At 35.6% G+C, this 23,442-nt stretch overlaps 1 protein-coding gene across 1 annotated transcript in view; it reads right to left on the reverse strand.

Moving 5' to 3' along the window:
* AR (androgen receptor) overlaps window positions 1-22,484 on the reverse strand; it is a 354,006-nt gene extending 331,522 nt beyond the window's left edge. The window contains exon 1 of the mRNA XM_073600215.1: window positions 20,084-22,484. Coding sequence (XP_073456316.1) covers window positions 20,084-21,270 — 1,187 coding nt within the window. The 5' untranslated portion in view covers window positions 21,271-22,484. The remainder of the gene's footprint in view (window positions 1-20,083) is intronic.
* Window positions 22,485-23,442: the final 958 nt, after the last annotated feature.

A 23,442-nucleotide genomic window follows, 5' to 3' on the forward strand; every position in this document is an offset into this window, starting at 1 on the left:
AGGTTCCACTCAGAACAGACCTCACCATGGTTGACCAAAGAAGTTGAGGTCACGTGCTCAGTGTCATATCCAGAGGTTGTCTTTGGGAAATACAAGTATGAGTGCTGCCAGCATTGCTGCAGAGGTTAAAGCCTGGGGGGTCAGCCTGTCAGTGCTCAGATCATATGCTGCACACTGCATCAAATTGGTCTGCATGGCTGTCGTCCCAGAAGGAATCCTCTTCTAAAGATTATGCACAACAAAGCCCGCAAACAATTTGCTGAAGACAAGCAGACTAAGGACATGGATTACTGGAACCATGTCCTATGGTCTGATGAGACCAAGATAAATGTATTTGGTTCAGATGGTGACAAGCGTGTGTGGCAGCAACCAGGTGAGGAGTACAAAGACAAGTGAGTCGTGCCTACAGTCAAGCATGGTGGTGGGAGTGTCATGGTCTTGGGCTGCATGAGTGCTGCCGGCACTGGGTAGCTACAGTTCATTGAGGGAACCATGAATGCCAACATGTACTGTGACATACTGAAGCAGAGCATGATCCCCTCCCTTCAGAGACTGGGCAGCAGGGCAGTGTTCCAACATAACCACAAAAACACCTCCAAGAAGACCACTGCCTTCCTAAAGAAGCTGAGGGTAAAGGTGTTGGACTGGCCAAGCATGTCTCCAGACCTAAACCCTATTGAGCATCTGTGGGGCATCCTCAACCCGAGATGGAGGAGTGCAAGGTTTCTAACATCCACTAACTCTGTGATGTCGTCATGGAGGAGTGGAAGAGGACTCCAGTGGCAACCTGTGAAGCTCTGGTGACCTCCATGCCCAAGAGTGTTAAGGCAGTGCTGGGAAATAGTGGTAGCCGCACAAAATATTGACACTTTGGGCCCAATTTGGACATTTTCACTTAGGGGTGTACTCACTTTTGTTGCCAGCAGTTTAGACATTAATGGCTGTGTGTTGAGTTATTTTGAGGGGACAGCAAATTTACACTGTTATACAAGCTGTACACTCACTATTTTATATTGTAGTAAGGTGTCATTTCTTCAGTGTTGTCACATGAAAAGAATAAAATATTTAAAAAAATGTGAGGGATGTACTAGACAACCCTTATCTTGTAACCTGCTCCAAGAGTCTGATCACTGGGGAGGAGAGGAGACTGAGGAAATGCTTCCTCCTACCTGCAGCAGACTAAGGACATCTACTAAAAAACTGATGAATGTTTATACAATACAATAAAAGCCTTATTATATATATATAATATTAAAAAAATAATTATATATATATAATTTTTTTTTTAAGTACATATATAACATAAAAAAAAAGCCATAAAAAATTAACAGTTTTTTGTTCATTTGATAACTTTTTTTGCAAACACTTAGTGTTTGAGATGATACATATATCATTGACTAGAGATTCAATAGCAATTTTTGGGGTTGGTTCACATCTGCTCCATTGGACAGCCTTGCATGTTGATAAAATAATGCAGGCCCACAGAATTAACACAGTAGCAGAAAAAAAAGAGTATATATATATAATACACAACACAAAAATCATCTCAAAACCCCTACAATAAACTGTGGGGAGTAAAACTGACCTGAAACCCCAGTTTCCTACAGGAAATAAAATAAAATACAACAAAAAATTATGGTTTAACATTTCAGTTAATTAAGTGCCCCCCGATCGACCTTTGACGTGGTTTTCTGTACAGTACAGCAGAATGAAGTGAAACAGCTGTAACAGGTGAAATGGCAGTTAAGAAACAAAATCAGGAAAATGTAGAATATATTCTTCGCGTGTCAATTTGAGAATCCACCCATTAGGAACACCACAAACAAATGTTGCATTCGGCCATCTTAGATTTCAGTCCTTACAAAATGTCAGCATCAGCAATGCAGCTGTAAAAGCTTAAAGTAGAACTATGGACAAAAAAAAAAAAAAAAAGGAAAAACGGAGAACAGGAGTTTGTTTTTGTGAGTTCCCCAAGTAATGTTGATTTACTAAAGGCACATAGGCTGTTTCTTTGCAAAGGAATTTTTCCTTAGCTTAGTGAATGTGGTAAAAAAAAAAATCACTTTGCATAATCTAACCAATCACATGTGCAACCAAATAAAAAAAATAAATAAATAATTAATTTTGCTTGAACATGATGGTATAATAGAAATCGGCAGAATTTCCTCCCATTCCCCAAGCCAAGGCAAAATCTGAACAGCCTACTTGTCTTTAGTGAATAAAACCCAGAGTTTCATTGCTTGTTGGTCCTGCCTCCCCATCCCTGTGACTGTCATTTATTAGTCCCGTGACTGTCATTTCTTTTTAAGCTGTGTAACTATCATTTTTTTTAATCCTGTAACTGTCATTTTTCTTAGCTGTGTGACTGTCATTTTTTTAGTCCTGTGACTGTCATTTCTTCATTTTTTAGTCCTGTGACTGTCATTTTCTTCATTTTTTAGTCCTGTGACTGTCATTTTTTTTAGTCCTGTGACTGTCATTTTTTTTAGTCCTGTGACTGTCATTTTTTTAGTCCTGTCATTTTTTAGTCCTGTGACAGTCATCTTTTTACAGAAGTGACTATAATTTTTTCACTCCTGTGACTGTCATTTTTCATTGCTATTACTGTCAATTTTTTTAGTTCTACTTCTCTTTAGTAAATAAACCCCAACATTTTATTACTTGTTGCTCCTGCCTCTCCAGCCATGATTTTTGTATGTACTTTATAACTTGGCTACACTGCTTCTTCTGCAGTTAAGTCACACTGCAGGGTTGTCACTCTGTGGACGGGGTAGTCTTAGATGGACATGTAGTTTGAAAATGACATATTTACTTATTTAATATACCCCAAAAAGTAGATAAGTAAGCAGCAAACAAAGCCACAGCAGCCCAACTCATGTTTTTAAGCAGTTACAAAAACTTTTTTTTTTTTATAAAAAAAAGGTAAAAATCAATTGGAAAAAAAAGTTGATCATTGGCCATAGTCTTTCACAACCTCTGTAACTGTCATTTTTTCTGGACAGCTTGGCCTGCAGGTACTTGTGGAGCAGATATGCCCCTAAGTAAGTAACATGCAAAGCTATATCCCAACCCTTGTTTCTAAGCAGTTGCAAAAACATTTTTTTTTCCTTATTTTTCAAACTAAAAAAAAAAAAAAAAAAAGTTCAAAACCATTTGTTTTCACCATAGTTTTTCACAACCTCTGTAACTGTCATTTTTGCCGTGCAGCTTGGTCTATGGGTGCAGAAACTATAAAAGTATGTGAAATTTAAAAAATATATACATAAATATATATATATATATATATATATATATATATATATATATATATATATATATATATATATATATATATATATATATATATATATATATATATATATATATATATATATATATATATATTTTAGATTTCTTTTTTTATTTCTTTTTCTAGCACACACACAAATATATATATGGGCGGCACAGTGGTGTAGTGGTAGCACTCTCGCCTAGCAGTAAGAAGGGTCACTGGTTCGAATCCCAACCATGACACTACCTGCTTGGAGTTTGCATGTTCTCCCTGTGCCTGTGTGGGTTTCCTCCGGGTACTCTGGTTTCCTCCCACACTCCAAAGACATGCTGGTAGGTTAATTGGATCCTGTCTAAATTGTCCCTAGTATGTATGTGAGTTAGGGACCTTAGATTGTAAGCCCCTTGAGGGTAGGGACTGATGTGAATGTACAATGTATATGTAAAGCGCTGCGTAAATTGACAGCGCTATATAAGTACCTGAAATAAATAAATAAATAAATAAATAAAAATATATATATATATATATATATATATACACACAGTATACCGTATGTGTGTGTGTGTATATATATATAGTTCAAAACCATAGTTTTTCACAACCTCTGTAACTGTCATTTGTGCTGTAAAGCTTGGTCTGTGTAGGGTGTAGGTACTCTAGAAGAAACTATAAAAAGGTATGTGAAATAAAAAAATAAAATAAAAAATTATATATATATATATATATATATATATATATATATACACTGTATGTGTGTGTGTGTGTGTATATATATATATAAATATATATATATATATATATACACTGTATGTGTGTATATATATATATATATATATATATATATATATATATATATATATATATGCAAAAAAAAATATGTTTTAAAATGGAAATAAATAAATTAAAAAAAAAAAAAACATATATATATGTATATATATATATATATATATATATATATATATATATATATATATATATATATATATATATATATATATATGTAATAATCCCATTCAGTTACCAGAATACTAATAATTTTGCTACAGGGGAACTTTCATTTAATATGTATCAAAATTTAATTAATCTACAATCAAATTTTATATGGATACAGTAGAGAGTTTTAACAAGTTTGCAACTGCCTGCTTTACACCAACCCCCCCCCCCCCAAAAAAAAAAAAAAAAATACATAACATCCTAGTGCCAGCATTGTCAGGTTGACGGTTTTAGTGGTGTGCACCTTGAACCGCTACTACTGCCAGCCAGGTGCACTTTAGTCTGGTCCAATCTCACCAAACAGAGCCAAGAGCCAAAAAAACTATAGCTGTGTTATGTGGCTTTCCTATGAATATAAGAAAGCCACATAGCATAGCTATGTTTTTTTTTTTTTTAGGTGTTTGAAACACAGAAGAAAATTAGGTTCCTAAGCTTACACACAACTTCCACATTCCCACATTACACAACTCCCACAAAAAAAAAAAATAAAACAAAAAAAAAAAAAAAACACACGTGCAAGAGCTTTACATAATTTCTCAAAAATGTTGCTAGACCAGTCAACAGCAAATAAATCCAATTTGTCCAACGTTCTGCTAAGCCAATGGATGCCTAAGGCTCAATTCAACACCAGAAAAGGGTTCTTTATTTTAGTTACTGAAAATAACTGCCCCTTTTTTTTTTTTTTAAATCAGTATTCTTATCCTGGCAAGTTAGCTTTGTGAACCTATATTTAAAAAACAAAAACAAAAAAAAGGTGTGTTTTGTGATTATGCAGCACAATTTAACTTTAGCGCCCTAGAATTATATTGTACAACTGACAAAAGCAAGAGCAAGTTGGCACGGCTGCGCGAATCAGCGTAATGGTACATTGGTTCAAAGGGGGACGCAGCCGCGGGTTCGGCAGACTCGTCCGCCGGCCACCCGCAATCGCGGGAACGAGAGCCGGAATGGGGGTCTGTCAATGTAAACAAACGAATCCCCCGTTCTGACGGGAGGAGAGAGAGATCTGCTGTTCCTAGTGATCAGGAATAGCAATCTTTCTTCTCCCAGGTAGCCCATCCCCCATGCAGTTAGAAACACCTCTCAGGGAACGCAGTTAACCTCATGATCGCCCCCTAGTGTTAATCCCTTCTCTGCCAGTGCCATTTATACAGTGACAGTGCATTTTTATAGCACTGATCACTGTATTGGTGTCGCTTAGGATTTGTCCGCCGCAATGTCGCAGTCCCGCTAAAAATCGCAGATCGCCGCCATTACCAGTAAAAACAACAATAATAAAAAAAAAAAAAAGTCCCTAAATCTTTCCCATAGTTTGTAGACACTATAACTTTTGCGCAAACCAATCAATATACGCTTATTGCGATTTTTTTTTTTTTTTTTACCAAAAATATGTAGCAGAATACATATTGGCCTAAACCGATAAATACATTTGTTCATTTATATATATATTTTTGGATATCTATTATAGCAGAAAGTAAAAAATATTGTTTTTTTTTTGTTCTAAATTGTCGGTATTTTTTTGTTTATAGCGCAATAAATAAAAAACGCAGAGGTGATAAAATACCACCAAAAGACAGCTCCATTTGTGGGGAAAAATGGACACCAATTTTGTTTGGGTACAATGTAGCACGACCGCGCAATTGTCAGTTAAAGCGACGCAGTGCCGTATCGCAAAAAATGGCCTGGTCAGGAAGGGGGTAACACCTTCCAGGGCTAAAGTGGTTAAGGAAGAATTTCCAGGTCATATTTTTTCTGCTGGATCATGCTAGCGTACATGAACAAACTAATACTACAACATAAAAAAAAAAATGAACTTTAGCGCCCTAGAATTTTACCACACAACTGACAAAAGGAAGAGCAATATCTATTAAGGAGCAAAATTTAAGAGAGAATTTTCCAGGTTGTATTTTTACTGCTGCTTATTTTTTACTGCTGGATCATGCTAGCGTACATGAACAAACTAATGAAACATAAAAAAAGAAACTAAAATACAACATAAAAAATAACAACCTAATACATCATGATAAATATCAAACGAATAATACAACATCAAACAAAAAAAAAAAAAAAACCTACAAAATATTTTTTTTTTTTAATTCAGCGCCCTAGAATTCTACTGTACAACTGACAAAAGGAACAGCAATAACCAGTAGGGAGCAAAATTTAAGGAAGCATTTCCAGGTCATATTTATTTTCTGCTGGATCATGCTAGTGTACATGAACAAACTAATAATACATAAAAAAATACGAAAAAAAACAAACAAACTAAAATACAAGATAAAAAAATAACAAGCTAATACAACATGAAAAATAATAAACTAATAATACAACAATAAAAAAAAAAAAAAAAAAAGACCTAATACTACAACATAAAACAAAATTCAGCACTCTAGAATTCTACTGTACAACTGACAAAAGGAACAGCAATAACCAGTAGGGAGCAAAATTTAAGGAAGCATTTCCAGGTCATATTTTTTTCTTCTGGATCATAATAGAGCACACTGCTCGATCTCATGTGTCTTAATTTTTTTTTTATTAAAAAAAAAAAATCATTATTTATTTATTTTTTGCTAGCGTACATGAACAAACAAATAATACATAAAAAAAAAAAAAAAAAAAAATACAAAAAAATAAACTAAAATACAACATGAAAAAGAACAAGCTAATACAACATGGAAAAAAATAATAAACTAATACTACAACATAAACAAAAACAAACAAAAAAAAACAGAATGGTGGAGTGGACACACACATAGCAAAATATAACCTTCAGTAGCCTGCGTTAATTAATGCTGATGCGGTTTGAAATGTCAAGGTCTTTTCAACTCTTTTAGTACACAACTCTACAGAAACGTCTACTCGTACAGTGCTTTCTCTGAAACGTTAAAAGAGGATAAATTAGTAAAGAAGTCATTCTTCTGCTATAGCTCCGTGAACTCCTGTTGGCCTGGGACAGCCAGCCGGGCTTGATGCTTAACGCTGGTCAACCAGGGAAAAAAAAAAGTATTTCGATAAATCAGATGCAGATTAAGATAATCCAGTTTTTCCAAAATAAAATTAAAAAAACAGGTGTAGAAACTTTACCCCAAACCACTCGCTGCACCTGCTGGTCATTAATATTTGGAGAGCCCTCCTTGGTTCACGGACAATATGGCATTATTTCTAGCACACACATAAATATTACACACTGGAAGATTACCGCTGCTTATGCGTTTTAATATGATATACTTCATAGTACTTGATGCTACATCGGAGACTTGTATCACGTCAGTGCCCATCAATCACTGGCACCACTGAAATATCTATTATTTATTTTCGTAAAACAAAGAAGCGAGATAAGAAAACATCTGCTTCTAATTGTAGTGAGCAAAACTGGCAAGAAAAATACACAGAAAAATCCAGGTTTTTATGATTTTATCACTTTATTTTACATCAGACCTGTATAAATGCATGAGAATCAATTCACCGAGCTTTATACAAGGATAGGGATCTTTTTTTTCAGCCCTGTGACTGTCATTTATTTATGAATGTGACTGTCATTTTTTCAGCTCTGTGACTGTCAGTTATTTAATCATGTAATTGTCATTTTTCAGTCCTGTGTCTCTCATGTTTTAGTCCTGTGACTGTCATTTGTTTATTTATGTGACTGTCATCTTTCAGCCCTGTGACTGGCCTTTTTTTTTAGTAATGCCATGTGACTGTCATTTTCTAGTCCTGTGACTGTCATTTTTCAGTCCTGTGACTGTCATTTATTTAGTAATGTGACTGTCATTTTTCAGTCCTGTGACTGTCATTTATTTATTTAGTAATACCATGTGACTGTCATTCTTTTAATCCTATGACTGCCATTTTTTCATCCCTGTGACTGTTATTTATTTAATAATGTGACTGTCATTTTTTTCAGCTCTGTGACTGTCAGTTATTTATTTAGTAATGCCATGTGACTGTCATTTTTTAGTCCTGTGACTGTCATTTTTTCAGCCCTGTGACTGTCATTTATTTATTAAGGTGACTGTAATTTTTTCAGCCATGTGACTGTAAATTTTCAATCCTGTGACTGTCACTTATTATTTAGTAGTGTGACTGTCATTTTTTAGTCCTGTGACTGTCATTTATTTATTTAGTAATGCCATGTGACTGTTATATTTTTTTAGCCCTGTGACTGTCATTTATTTGGTAATGTGACTGTCATTTTTTCAGCCATGTGACTGTCATTTTTTCAGCCATGTGACTGTCATTTTTGTCAGCCGACTGTCATTTATTTAGTAATGTCATGTGACTGTCATTTTTGTCAGCCCTGTGACTGGCCTTTTTTTTTTAATGTCCTGTGACTGTCATTTTTTAGTCCTGTGACTGTCATTTATTTAGTAATGTGACTGTAATTTTTTCATTAATGTGACTGTCATTTTTGTCAGCCAACTGTCATTTATTTAGTAATGCCATGTGACTGTCATTTTTTCAGCCATGTGACTGTAATTTATTTATTAATATGACTGTAATTTTTGCAGCCGTGTGACTGTCATTTTTCAGTCCTGTGACTGTCACTTTTTCAGTCCTGTGACTGTCACTTTTTCAGCCCTGTGACTGTCATTTTTTTCAGCCCTGTCATTGTCATTTTTTTTAGTCCTGCAACTGTCATTTTTGCTTTTTAAAGTTTAGTGAATGTTACCCAGCTCAATGAGATGAAAATGACAGTCACAGGACTAAAAAAAATTACAGTCACAGGACTAAAAAAAAAAAGGCAGTCGCGGGGCTGAAAAGGTGTTTTTGCCCTGGACTTTTATTTTTGAAAATTTAGCCCATTGAGTGCAATTTGCAAACTGAAGAGGACTACAAAGTAACACTCCAAAATCACAACAAATGCTGCCACGTTGGCGCCCGTAGTCTCCATTCATATGAACAGGTGTTCTTTCTTGAACCCACAAGCTGCCGTAACTTTATGGTTAATGATCGATTGTACTCGGTATATATTGTTATGCTATCCAGTCCTGTATGTAGTCTATGACCACAACTAAGATGCCAAATGTTCCTTCAGTTAGAATCCACCCAATGCCACCAAATAAATGTGACTTGGTTTTTCTAAAAAGTTCAGATGACTAAAACAGAAGAAGGCTTTCCTCATAGAAATAACATAATTCAAATGTAGTGGCCCAAAAAGGCCGGGGCAGGTAAGAGGTTCAAACCCATGGCTGGCAAATGTATATATAAAAAATAAAAAAAATGAATCGTGTATCCTTTACAGAAGTCGTTCGATACACAAAAATACACAGAAGGCTGTTGTAGCAAACCTTTTACAAAGGCCACCGACTTGTAGTTGCAGGAGTTGTTTTAAGCACCTTTTTTTTTTTTTTTTCTCGGTTTACAATAACAAATCGTTACGAAAAAAGAAAACGTCACGAGGAAACAAAAACATTCTCTTGTAATGGACAGAACGAATGCTGTAACTTGAAGCCAAGATAATGGACCCTTCGTATCTTACATGTAACGAGGTGACTCCAGGATCTCAAACTGTTTCACGCTCTACACAGGAGACCCAACGCCATGAGTTTATTTTTTTTTAAAACCAAAGAAAAAACCCAGTTATACCAAAGCTTCCTAAATGGTCGATCACTGGGAAGGGAAAAAAAATGGCAGAAAATAAATGGTCAACATTTGGAGTACATGTTTTAAATCAGGTTTTATTACATTTTTCACAAAAAAAAAAATCGATTTTATTTATTTGTTTTATCTTTGGCTTAAAAAAAAAAAAAAAAATCAATGGGAAGTTATAGCAAAGCTTCTTCTATGGCGGATCACTGGGAAGGAAAATTGGCACTGGTCAAAGTGTGAATTTTTTTTATCAGATTTTAATTATTTTTTCCACAAAAAGTTTTTTTTTTTTTTAAATCATAGATAAAACCATCTATGGGAAGTTATATCAAAGCTTCTTTTACAGTCAATCCCTGAGAAGGAAAAAATGGCACTGGTCAAAGGTTGGATTGCATTTTTTTTAAATCAGATTTTATTTATTTTTTTCACAAAAAGTGTGTTTTATCTTTGCTGTAAAAAAAATAAACACTATTTGTGAAAAAATAAATAAAACCTGATTTAAAAAAAAAACATGTAATCTAACCTTTGACCAGTGGCGTTTTGTCCTTCCTAGGGATTGACTGTAAAAGAAGCTTTGATATAACTTCTCATAGATGATTAATTTTTAAAAATCATAGATAAAACCAACTTTTTTGTGAAAAAATAAATAAAATCTGATAAAAAATCCACACTTTGACCAGTGCCATTTTTGTCTTCCCAGTGATCCACCATAGAAGAAGCTTTGACATAACTTCCCATAGATGGTTTTATCTTTGGTTTTAAGAAAAATAACCAACTTTTTGTGAAAAAAATAAATAAGATCTTGTAAAAAAAATCCACACTTTGACCAGTGTCAATTTTTCTTTCTTAGGTATCAACCCATATAAGAAGCTTTGAAAGAACTTCTCATAGATTTTTTTTAATTCTTTGCTTTAAAAAAAATAAACCATCTATGGGAAGTTCTATCAAAGCTTCTTATATGGTTGATACCTAGGAAAGAAAAATTGACACTGGTCAAAGTGTGGATTTTTTTTTACCAGATTTTATTTATTTTTTCACAAAAAGTTGGTTTGTCTTACCTTTGGTTTAAAAAAATACCTATGGGAAATTATGTCAAAACTTCTTTATATGGTGAATCACTGGGAAAACAGAAATGGCACTGGTCAAAGTGTGGATTTTTTTAATCAGATTTTATTTATTTCACAAAAAGTTGGTTAATTTTTTTAAACCAAAGATAAAACCATCTATGGGAAGTTATATCAAAGCTTCTTTATATGGTCGATACCTGGGAAGAAAAAAATGGCACTGGTCAAAGTTTGGTTTCATTTTTTTTTTTTTTTTTAGATTTATTGTTTTTAGTTATTGGTTGAACTAGAAGGACTTGTGTCTTTTTTTCAACTTAACTGTGTAACTATATCACATTTGATTTATTTATTTCACAAAAAACTGGTTTATTTTTTTAACCAAAGCTGGTGGTTTTAAACCATCTATGGGAAGTTATATCTAAGCTTCTTTTACGATCAATCCCTGGGAAGGAAAAAATGGCACTGGTCAAAGTTTGGTTTAATTTTTTTTTTTTTTTTCAGATTTTATTTAATTTTTCACAAAACAATAAAACAAAACATCATACAGACACTAAAGCTGCACTGGGTAGATAAGTAGAAAAGAAAAAAAAAACACTCCATCCCAGTGTTTTCTAATAAAGGTACTCCACAAAATATACACCAACTACCTAGCTAAAAAAAAAAAAAAAAAAAAAAATTAATAATATATATATATATATATATATATATATATATATATATATATATATATATATATATATATATATATAAAATAAATTTTGCCAATTTGCACGCCTTATTTTGGTCATCTTGTCTCATATAGTGTTCTATCATCCCTGATACCTTATCCTGGCCCATATTTTGTGATCATAGCCCATCCCCCGCTTCATGTAAACGATCCTGTATCTGTTGTTTTAGAGTAACTCTTTGCGTGTGATTTTTTAAATTTTTTTTCACCCAAATGCTAGTAGTTTACTATGTTCAACAGCCCAGTCGTGTATAGTAGGGGTGGTATTCGCTATCCATCGCAGTAGTATTACTCTGCGCGGATTAAAAATGTGTTGGGTGCGCCGACAGCTGAGTGAATAATGGTAAATTCCAACACAATACATAACCCATCCCAGCAAGCAAAAAAATAAAATAAATAAATAAAATAAAAGAGCCATGACACCAAGGTCTGGTGGACCAATTTCACAGCCACCATTTGGTAAATGTAGGCTTTCTCAACATAACACAAGTTGCCAAAATTTTATGTAAAAGCCTATATAAAGCACCTCTCCCCAACACATTGTTGAAATGTCAAAATAAATAAATAAATAAGTAAAATAAAAAAAAGATTATACTAATATAAGAAAAAAAAAATGTAAGAGTTCTTGATAATTTAGGGCATTGGGTGCGCAGACAGCTGAGTGAATAATGGTAAATTCCAACACAATACATAACCCATCCCAGCAAGCAAAACATTTAAAAAATTAAATTAAATTAAAAGACACATGACCCAAACTGAAACACCAAGGACTGGTGGACCATTTCACAGCCACCACTAGGTAAATGTAGACTTTCTCAACATACCACAAGTTGCCAAAATTTTATGTAAAAGACTATATACAGCACCTCTCCCCAACACATTGTTAAAATGTAAAAACAAAAAACAAAAATGAATTAAAAAAAATAATTAAGTAAAAATAAGATTGTATTAGTATAAGATGTTAAAACTACAAAATATAGCACAAGAATAGCTCCATCTTTAAAGTACCTAGTGTGGTGTAAAGTATTTATATTATTATTTATAAATTACTTTGAATATCCAATTTCATAATAAGCATTCAATTAACATGCCAACATGTTTCAGAAATTACTGCTTGGTAATCTGGTCGATAGGCTGGCATCCCATAAAACGTTTTCTTCCTGAAAGCCCAAAGACATCACAGATGTTCTCACAATTAGAAAGCAAAAAATAGGGTGGGGGAGAGAAAAAAAATGATAAACATCACAAGGACACATTCCACTGCAAACTCACTAAATACAAATACAAGGAGCTGCCAGTTAAAGTGACCGCAGCCTTGGGAATCCAATCCAGGGGATTTGTACTCCGAAAGCCTACTGAAGGGATGGTTAGAAGTTTAAAGGACGACTGTATATAGAAGGATAAAAAACAAAAAAAAAAACAAAAAAAACAAAAAAAAACAAAAACAAACAACAAGGACAATAAAGTGTAATAAACAAAGCAACAGACTTTACCTTTCATCAGCTTAAAGCTGTCACTACAATGGATGGCGACTGCTTATTTGCTGGATTTCTACTCTTTTGTACATTGACTTTATGAAATAAACCTGATTGTGGCGTATTTTTATATTTAACCAGCAAGGCCTCAAAATATGACTGACTGTGCGTTTAAATCTTAAAAAGGAAAACTTTTTAAATCCAAAATAAAATCCAATCTGCAAAAATAATATGTCTGACATGACCTTAAGGGCCAGTTCACACCATAGAAACGCAGTCCGGATGCATTTCTTCTATGTGCGTTTTTGATGATGCGTTTCTGGTGTGATTTGTATGTGCTTTTGATGCTTTCCAGTGCATTTATCCCCTCTTTTTTTTTTTTTTCACCTAAAGAGTCAGTTCACACCATAGAAACGCATTCCGGATGCGTTCCAGATGCATTTCTGCATGTGCGTTCTTGATGCGTTTCTGGTGCGATTTTTATGCGTTTTTGATGTGTTCCAGTGCATTTATCCCCCACCATAGAAACGAATTCCGGATACGTTCCAGATGCATTTCTGCATGCATGTTTTTGATGCGTTTCCAGAGCGTTTCTGGTGCAATTTTTATGCGTTTTTGATGTATTCCAGTGCATTTATCCCCCCCTTTTTTTTCTTCACCTTAGGGGCCAGTTCACACCATAGAAATGTAGTCCAGATGTGTCCCGGATGCTTTTTTAGACATGTTATTGATGCATTCCAGTGCATTTTTGGTGCGGCCCAGTGCATTTTCCCCCTCTTTTTCCATAACCTTAAATAAGGATGTGTTCCAGTGCATTTTTGGTGTGTTTAAGTGCGTTCCGGTGTGTTCTGCTGTGCTCCAGTACAACCCAGTGCAAAAAAGATGCATCATTTTTTTTATTTCTTTTTGGAACTGACCACACTGGTGTATACTATGCCATTGGAAACCATATAACCTACTTTCCATACGTTTTTGATGCAGGAAAAAAAAAAAACGCACTGGACTGCATGTGATGTGAACTGGCCCTTAAATAAGGACATGTGGGTTCCAGTGCATTTTTGGTGCCTTCCGGTGTGTTCAAGTGCATTTTTGATGTGTTTTACAGCATTCCAGTACAATCCAGTGCAGAAAAAATGCAGCATGTTCAACTTTTTTTTTTCTGGAACTGGAATGCACTGGTGTGAATTATGTTATTGGAAACCATATAACCTATCTGTGCATTTCTGATGCAGAAAAAAAATGCACTGCATGTGGTGTGAACCAGCTCTAAATCTATCAAATAATGACCTGGTTTTCCTTTCCTTATTAAGAATATTTAATAAAAAAAAAAAAAAAAAAAATTTATATATATATATATATATATATATATATATATATATATATATATATATATATATATATATATATATATATATATTAGAGAGAAAGAGAGAGACATAGCGCTATCTCCCTCTCTCTCTCTATACAGTATATGTGTGTGTGTATATATATATATTTAAAACAAATGTTAAGTTAATCTGAAATAAATAATAAATATTGTTATATTCAATAATAACAAATATGTAATTGTCAATAATATTTAAGACCGCACTGTATTATAATATATTTATATTAATTTATTATTAATATTTATTAACATTTGCCTCCCTTTGAACGTGAAGGTATAATAGATGTCAGTGCTACACCCTTTTACTTCTTCAACATTTTATTAAATTTATTTCAGGTACTTGTATAGCGCCGTCATTTTACGCAGTGCTTTACATATATTTTATACCTTCGCATAAATGTTTATTTCCAATTCGGAAAGACCTACCAATACGTCTGCGATCTGAAACTTAGATATGGTTATAGTCCATATATTATAGTTGTGCTTTGCAGCACCAGAGTCATCGGTTCAACTCCCAACCACGGCACTACCTGCATGGAGTTTCAATGTTTCTCCCTGTGCTTTGCATGGGATTCCTCCGGGTACTCCAGCCTCCTCCTACGCTTCAAAGACATGCTGGTAGTTTAAGTGGTCTAAAGATTAAATAGGGCCCCAGTATGTGTGTGAGATAGGGACCTTGGATTGCAAGCTCCTTGGGGGCAGGGACCGATGTGAATTTAATATAAATAAATAGATCTATATCTATATAGAGAGATATAGATCTATATAGATCTATATCTATATCTAAATATAAATATATAGATATAGATCTATATCTATATATAAATATAAATATATAGATATAGATCTATATCTATATATAAATATATAGATATAGATCTATATCTATCTATAAAGATAGATATATATAGATATATATATCTATATATAGATATATATATCTATATATATATATCTCTATCATTTTTTTAAATTATTTTTATTTTTTATTATTATTATTTTATCTATTTAGATCTATAGATAGATTGCAAGCTCCTTGAGGGCAGGAACTAATGTGAATGTAAAATATATATATATATATATATAGAGAGAGAGAGAGAGAGAGATTGTGTGCTCTTGCTCCCTACCTATCTAAAAAAACTGCATAATATGTTGGCAATGTAATGAGTAATTATAATAAAATAGCAGAACCTTTGTGCTACCTTTTTGATTTACTAGTTTAATTGGGAGAAGAGTTTCTGGCAAGGAAGAACCGATTGCAACAGATTGACTTGCATAAGGAGTCAAGAACATTCAAACAATAAATTCACTTCCGTTATCCAAGGCAAATCCCTGTTTACTTATTTAATCTGAACCTGATTGGATAACTCAAGTGACTATTCAGACTTGTGTGAACATTCTCAACTACTTTTAGTAAATCAGCCTCTTTATCTTTAACAATATATACTACAGTACTACCAAAGTACTACTACTCCAGTATACCGAAATCTGACCATTGCCATTGATCACACCACCATCGTTCACCATGAAGTCTTTGGACTGACTAGAGCATTAGATGGTGTAGAAGACGCTCAGTCCTAATATGTCAAGCGATAATTGTTATAGCCGCCATATGTCTTACAGCGCTGGCCAAACGTGGCAGATCACTAAATCTATACTACTTCAGGAGATCAATTAATCAATAGTACTTCAAAAACTATTTCTGCTATCGCTATGAATGATGCTTCTACGAAGAATGATAGATATATTTTGTAAAGATTAACACACATGGAAATGTTTTCTGTTTATCTTTTTCATATTATGATTTTATGAACGATGATACATATATTGTATTGTTTAAAGGATAACAATCATTGACTATGTTTTTTCTGTTTTTTTTTATTTTTTATTTAACAATAATACATACAGTATACAATATTTTTTTTTAAAGGTAACACTCATTGGGTACGTCTTTTGTTTATTTTTTTTTCATTCTATTTTTTTTTTTAACAATGATACATATACAGTATTTTTTAAAGGGTAACTGTCTCTAAGTTTTCTGGGTTTTTTTCCTTCTGATTTTTTTTTAACAGATACATATACAGTATTTTTTTAAAGGGTAACATGCTTTAGGTACCTTTTTTTTTTTTTTCTTTTTTTTTCCATTCTAATCCTTTTTTTTTTTTTAACAATGATACATATACAGTATTTTTTTTTTTCAAAGGGTAACCATCACTGGGTACAAGTTCTGTTCTTTAAATTCTGCTTCTTCTAAGATTGATACATTTTTTAAAGGGGAAACAAACTTGGGTATGTTTTCAGTTCTTTGAATGTTGTTTCTACTTGATTGATACTTTTTTTTTTTTTAAGTAACAAACATAGATAAGGTTTCTATTTTTAAATTCTGCATATGAAGTATTCACTTTAGAAACAAAAAGTAACAGTTTTATGCCTTATACCTGAAAATAAATGGACCTTGATGGTGTGCCATGTGCAGGGTTAGAGGAACATATAACAATGTTTAACTTTTTGGTTTGTTTTTTATAATATAAGAGGGGTTTATTTACTAAAACTGGAGAGTGCAAAATCTGGTGCAGCTCTGCATAGAAACAAATCCGCTTCCAGGTTTTATTGTCAAAGCTTAACTGAAAAAGCTGAAGTTAGAAGCTGATTGGCTACCATGCACAGCTGCTCCAAATTTTTAAATCCCCAGCTTCAATAAATCAACCCCACAATGTTTAATTTTATTTTTTTTTTTTATAACAATATTTTATTTTCATAAATTAACAATGTTTAATGTTTTATTTATATATATATATATATATATATATATATATATATATATATATATATATAACAGAGGTTGCATTACTAAAACTGCAGAGTGCAAAATCCGGTGCAGCTCTGCAAACAAAAAAACAATCAGCTTCCTGGTTTTATTGTCAAAGCTTAACTGAACAAGCTGACGTTAGAAGCTGATTGGCTACCATGCACAGCTGCACCAGATTTTGAAATCTCCAGTTTCAATAAACCAACCCCGCAATGTTTAATTTTAATATTATTTTTTTTATAACAATATTTTTTTTTCATAAATTAACAATGTTTAATGTTTTTATTTTTTTATTTTTTTTTATAACATAACAGAGATTGAGTTACTAAAACTGCAGTGTGCAAAAGCTCTGCAAAAAAAAAAAAAAAATCAGCTTCCAGGTTTTATTGTCAAAGCTTAGCTGAGCAAGCTGACGTTAGAAGCTGATTGGTTACCATGCACAGCTGCTCCAGATTTTCTGATCTCCATTTGTAGTAACTCAACCCCAGAATGTTTATTTAATTATTATTTAATTTTTTTTTTATAATATAAAAAAGTTTATTTTATTTTATTATGTTTTTTTTTTTTTCATAATATAAGTTTAAGTTTAATATTCACTCTAAAAACAAAAAAAGTAACAGTTTTATGCCTTATAAGTGAAAATACCTTGATGGTATGCCATGTGCAAGGTCAGATGACCATAACAATGTTTAATTTTTTTGTTTTTGTTTTTTTATACTATAACAGGTTGATTTACTTAGGCAAGGCCATACATGGGTCAAATTTCCAAAGAATTTGCTTTCGAAAATCTTATCTAAGAATTTTCATTCGTATTTCGCACCATTGGTGAGTGGCAGCAACAGCCGATTTTCGTGCGGCTATCGAATTTGAGTAATCGGACATGTTGGTAATGTTTTGAAAAACGAGCGATTTTTCTAATCGAAAAAGAAATGTGCAAGAAAAGAAAATTCCCAAAAAGAAAAGATCCCCAGCCACAAAATCTTTTCTGTAGCAACATGAGGAGAAATTGAAGGCTTGGTTGGCCGAATTTCGAAATCAATGGTTGGCACCATCGGATCACATAACACAAAACACACACATTTTCTGATTTTCAAAAGAAAATTCTTTCACAATTCGACCATGTATGGCCAGCCTAAAACTGGAGAGTGGAAAATCTGGTGCAGCTCTGCAAAGAAATCAATCAGCTTCCAGGTTTTATTGTCAAAGCTTAATCGAGCAAGCTGACGTTGGAAGCTGATTGGCCACTGTGCACAGCTGCACCAGATTTTGCAATCTCCAGTTGTAGTAAATCAACCCCACAATGTTTGTTTTTTTTTATTAAAAGAAAAAAAAAAAAAAAGTGTTATTTTTGTTTTATAATATAACAATGTGTGTGTATATATATATATATATTCTGTTTAATAGTATAGCAGGGGTTGATTTACTAATACTAGAAAGTGGAAAAGCTTAATAGAACAAGCTGATTGGTTACCATGCACAGCTGCACCAGATTTATATATATATATATATATATATATATATATATATATATATATATATATATATATATATATATATATATATATATAAATTTAATTTTTAAAAGGTTTATTTTTTTATAAAATAATAATGTTTATTTTATATATAATATAACAATGTTATTATAAAAAAACAAACATTGCTATTATAAAAAAATAAACAATTTTTTTTTTTATAATATAACAATATTTAAACTTTTTGTTTTGCCAATTTTTCATCAAAATTGGCAGCTCCAAACTTTAAGGATCCTTTAGATTACCGTGAAAACTAACTAGATAGGATATAGAAAAGAAAGCTGTAACTGTTGCATTGATCTCCTACAAGCAAGAGCAATCTCAGAAAGTTATGAAACGTCAATACGCGGTGGAAGTTTGGAACGCGCGTCCATCAAGAGCGGTTAGCAGAACCGGTCCTGACCTAGAATCACGCCGGTTACTCGGAAAGACAATGACCTTTGTGCATCTGGTCCTGACGCAGAACTGGATGTCACGTAATACCAGATCAGAAATGATTGCTACTCAAACTAAAGACCGTGTAGGAGAAAAGTTCCTAAAATAATTTGTGCACATACATGCCAGAAAATACTGGTATAAATGACCTAAAATCCCATGATTTATTTCTATATCTCCCTAAATAACCCCCCAACGGTGCAGAGACTACTATAGGAGGAGGTAGCAACGGGGCCATCATCTCCTGACGCTGTCCAGTGCTGCATCTTCTCACACTTATTGCATAATGAAGTGATAACGGTGAACAGTCAGAAGCTCGTGTAGCCTGGCGGGTTTTATTCCCGCCATGCGTTTTGACCGCTCTAAGGTTGGCGTTTCACCTGCTTTGCATTTCTTTTGGATCCAGTAGGTTCCACTTGGATGCACCTGTGTAGCAGGTCAAACACAGAGTTTGCGTTCAGATGCACGCAGCAAAAAAAAAAAAAAAACAGAGTCTGATGACAACGCCCATGTACGCAAGTCCATAAATCGCTCAAATGACTGCAACAAACTGACTTTCCGGCTTTAATGCAACGTTACAGACATGTAGTAAATTTCAACTTGATACTATGTATTACTTTGGTTTGTGTGTGGCGCGTTCTGCATTTAGTGAATACGGCTATAGGTGTTTGATGCGACAAAATGGCAGCAGACACTTTTAATCGAACCTGCAACAATAATTAATTTTCTGTCCAAAAAGAAATTCAAAAAGCATGGAGGCCTTCTAAGTAGAATAATAATAATAAATCAGGCTGTGCCTACCTAATCTCTCCGAATGCACCAGGGTAGCCGTCCATCCATGGGTTCATCTCGGTCTTCATGGGACTGCCATATGGAACCCTACCCAACATGGCGGTCGCTGGATACCAAGCTTCGGCGGAGAATTCACCATCCGGGCCAGGCGGTACGTGGCTCCGTGGATAGCTGTACAAGCTGGAATCTGTGTAAGAAGCAGTGGCCTGTCCTTCCTCAAAGAGGGAATGCCAGTTGGCAGATGGGCCGCAGTGGGAAAAGCCGGGAAACTCGCTGTATCTGCTCGGTCCCCCCCAAGCGCTGCCAGCGAACTCAATGGGGCTCTCCACTTTTATCCTGCCATGTGGAGCGAGTGCCATCTGAAAGCTGTAGTAGTCCCTGCCCGGGTAAGCAGAAGCGTCCTCCATAAATGCAGTAGGCTTGTATAAGGTCAGGCTCGGCATGACCTCCATCCCACGGCTTCTCAAGCTTCCTGGCTCTGGCAGTGCCATGTCGGTGCAGGGCTGCTCTTTATCTTCTGTGGGCAATGAACTGCCATCCTCTGGGGCTTTGCCAGCAGAATAAGTACTCTGGCCAGCCCTCCTAAAGGCACCTTCACGGTACTGGGAGGATGAGGTGTCACTCTTGTCCTCTTCAGCCACTTGGCACGTCTGGGCGTCCATCGTATGATGTGGGGGCCCCGCGAACATGCAGTCGCCTCTCTGCCCCTCCCCTGCGGCGCTCAGATGCTCCAGTGCCTCCATGCTGAGTCCCAGGGACACGGACACTGCTTTGCAGATCTCTTTGGCACTGTCGGAGATGCTCTCTGGATAACCTTCTTTGGATGCTGGCTCTGAGTTGCCTTCCTCCGGCATCCCCCCCTGTTCACCCAGGATCTCCTTCAGTTCGGTGGTGCAGCTGCTGAGCGTGAACTGGGGCGCCTGGCTCCTTGGGCTACAGGGTGGCGGATCCGGCTGCGCCCCCTGCGGTTCTCTCCACGGGGTGCCCCGGACTTCGGTCCAGGTTGAGGGTTCGTTCCAGGTGGGATGGGGATGAACACAGGCAGAGATGGGGCTGGAGGTGTCTAGAGAAGCAGCTGATCTCCTCTCACCTTGCAGAGCCTCCCTGACACTCAAAAAAAGATTCTCAAAGGCTCCACGTATCATTTTTCCCGGAGGCTGCTTGTAGACCCCCCCGAGTCCAATGTGCACCTCCATCTCCCGCCCCTAGTTTGGGTGAGTGCCAAAGGTAGTGCCAGGCAGTGTATAGGAGGCAGTACTAGGGTTAGTGCCAAGTGTAGCACCAGAGGTAGTGCCACGAGGTAGTGTCAGGAACAGTTCCCGGTACAATACTGGTAGCACTATGGGTACTGCAATTGTTTCAGGAGCAGTTACAGGGGTAGTGCCAAGGATAATGCCAGGGGAACTGCTGAGGGTAGCAAAGTGATATGCAACTAATTGCTCCAGGAGCAGTTATGGGGGGGGGGGGGGGGGTACCAAGGGTATTGCTGACGATAGCAAAGAATATTTATAGGAGCAGTTATGGGGGGTAGTGCCAAGGATAATGCCAGGGGTATTGCTGAGGGTAGCAAAAGGGATATGCAAAGAATAGTTCCAGAAGCAGTTTCTACCTACAGAACCAAAGGTGGTGCCAAGGACTGAGCAGCGGTAGATCCAGGTACAGGACCAGAAGTAGTGCCAAGGACAAATCCAGGGTAGTACCAAAGGGAATAGTTACAGGGGTGGTACTTCGGGTAATGCAAAGAAGAGTTCCGGGGGGTGTTCCAGTGGGGTAGTGCCAAGGGTTGCACCAGACGTAATTCGAAGGATTATATGCCAGTAGCAGTTCCAGGACTGATGCCAAGGATAGTGGCAGGGGTAACTCAAAAGGTAATGTCAGGAGCTGTTTCAGAACCAGGAGGGTAATCCTAAGGTTGGTGCCAGGGTGAAGAAACAAGGGGTAGTGCCAAGGCTGGTGCCCAATTAAGTCTCTTCCCCCCCTCCCCCCACCTCCCTGAATCTTGTCTGGGAACTCTCCCTTGGAAAGTCTCCTCTGCCGATCTTTCACTGGTTGAGATGAAACTTCTCTCCAGCTCGGTCCTGTCTTCTTGTGTTAGAAGAGCTCCACCATACGCCGCCCCCACCAAAAACTTTACACCACTGCCTATGGAGCGACGCCCCACCCCCCCTTAGAGCCGTCACAGCTCCTCCTTATTCCGACTCCATGGACTCCATACAACTCCCGCTGATCGCTGTCAGCGCCCCGCAACCCCCGCAGCCAGACCGCCGCGCTCCGCTCCGTCCTGCTCTGCACTCCGCGCTGTCTGCGCTCTGCGGGGGTCACACCAAAGCGGCACGCCGGCATCCCTGCGGAGGAGCGCGTCCATGCCAAAGCCAATGGATGGTGTCGAGCGTGCGCGGATTTTCTACTGTGCACGCGCCTCGTCGCTTAAAGGCATAGTCCACCTTAAAAAGAAAAAAAAAAGTGAAAAACAGGCACCTATTGTGATTAACCACTTGACCTCCAGAAGGTTTACCCCCTTCATGACCAGACCATTTTTTGCGATATGGCACTACAATTGCGCGGTCGTGCAACGCTGTACCCAAATAAAGTTGACGTCCCCCCCCAACACAAATAAAGCTTTCGTTTGGTGATATTTGATCACCTCTGCTTTTTTTTTTTTTTTTTTTACTTTTTGCGCTATAAACAAAAGAAGACCAACAATTTTGAAAAAGTAACTATATTTTTTTACTTTTTGCTATAATAAATATCCAAAAACAATGTTTAAAAAAAGCACATTTATTAATTAGATTAGGACAATATATGTTCTCTTCTACATATTTTTGGTAAAAAAAAAAAAAAAAATCGCAATAAGCGTATAGTGATTGGTTTGCACAAAAGTTATAGCTTCTACAAAATAGGGGATAAATTTATGGCATTTTTATTTTTTACTAGTAACGGCGCAGATCAGTGATTTTTAGCGGTACTGCGACATTTCGGCGGACAGATCAGACACTTTTGACACTTTTTTTAGGACCATTGACATTTATAAAGCGATCAGAGCTAAAAATAGGTTTTAATTTTTTGCGCTGGAAACAAAAAAAAGAGCGACATTTCAAAAAAAAAAAAAAATTTTTTTTTTACTTTCTGCTGTAAAACAAATCCAATAAAAAATGTAAAAAGATCAAATTTCTTCATCAGTTTAGGTCGATATGCTTTCTACTACATATTTTTGGTAAAAAAAAAAATCTCAATAAGCGCATATTGATTGGTTTGCGCAAAAAAGTTATAGCGCCTACAAAATAGGCATATATAATGGAATTTTTATTTAACTTTTTTTTACTAGTAATGGCGGAGATCAGTGACTTATAGCAGGATGGGCGATATTG

The sequence above is a fragment of the Aquarana catesbeiana genome, linkage group LG09 (assembly GCF_042186555.1).
Source record: "Aquarana catesbeiana isolate 2022-GZ linkage group LG09, ASM4218655v1, whole genome shotgun sequence".
NCBI classification, from domain to species: Eukaryota; Metazoa; Chordata; class Amphibia; order Anura; family Ranidae; genus Aquarana; species Aquarana catesbeiana.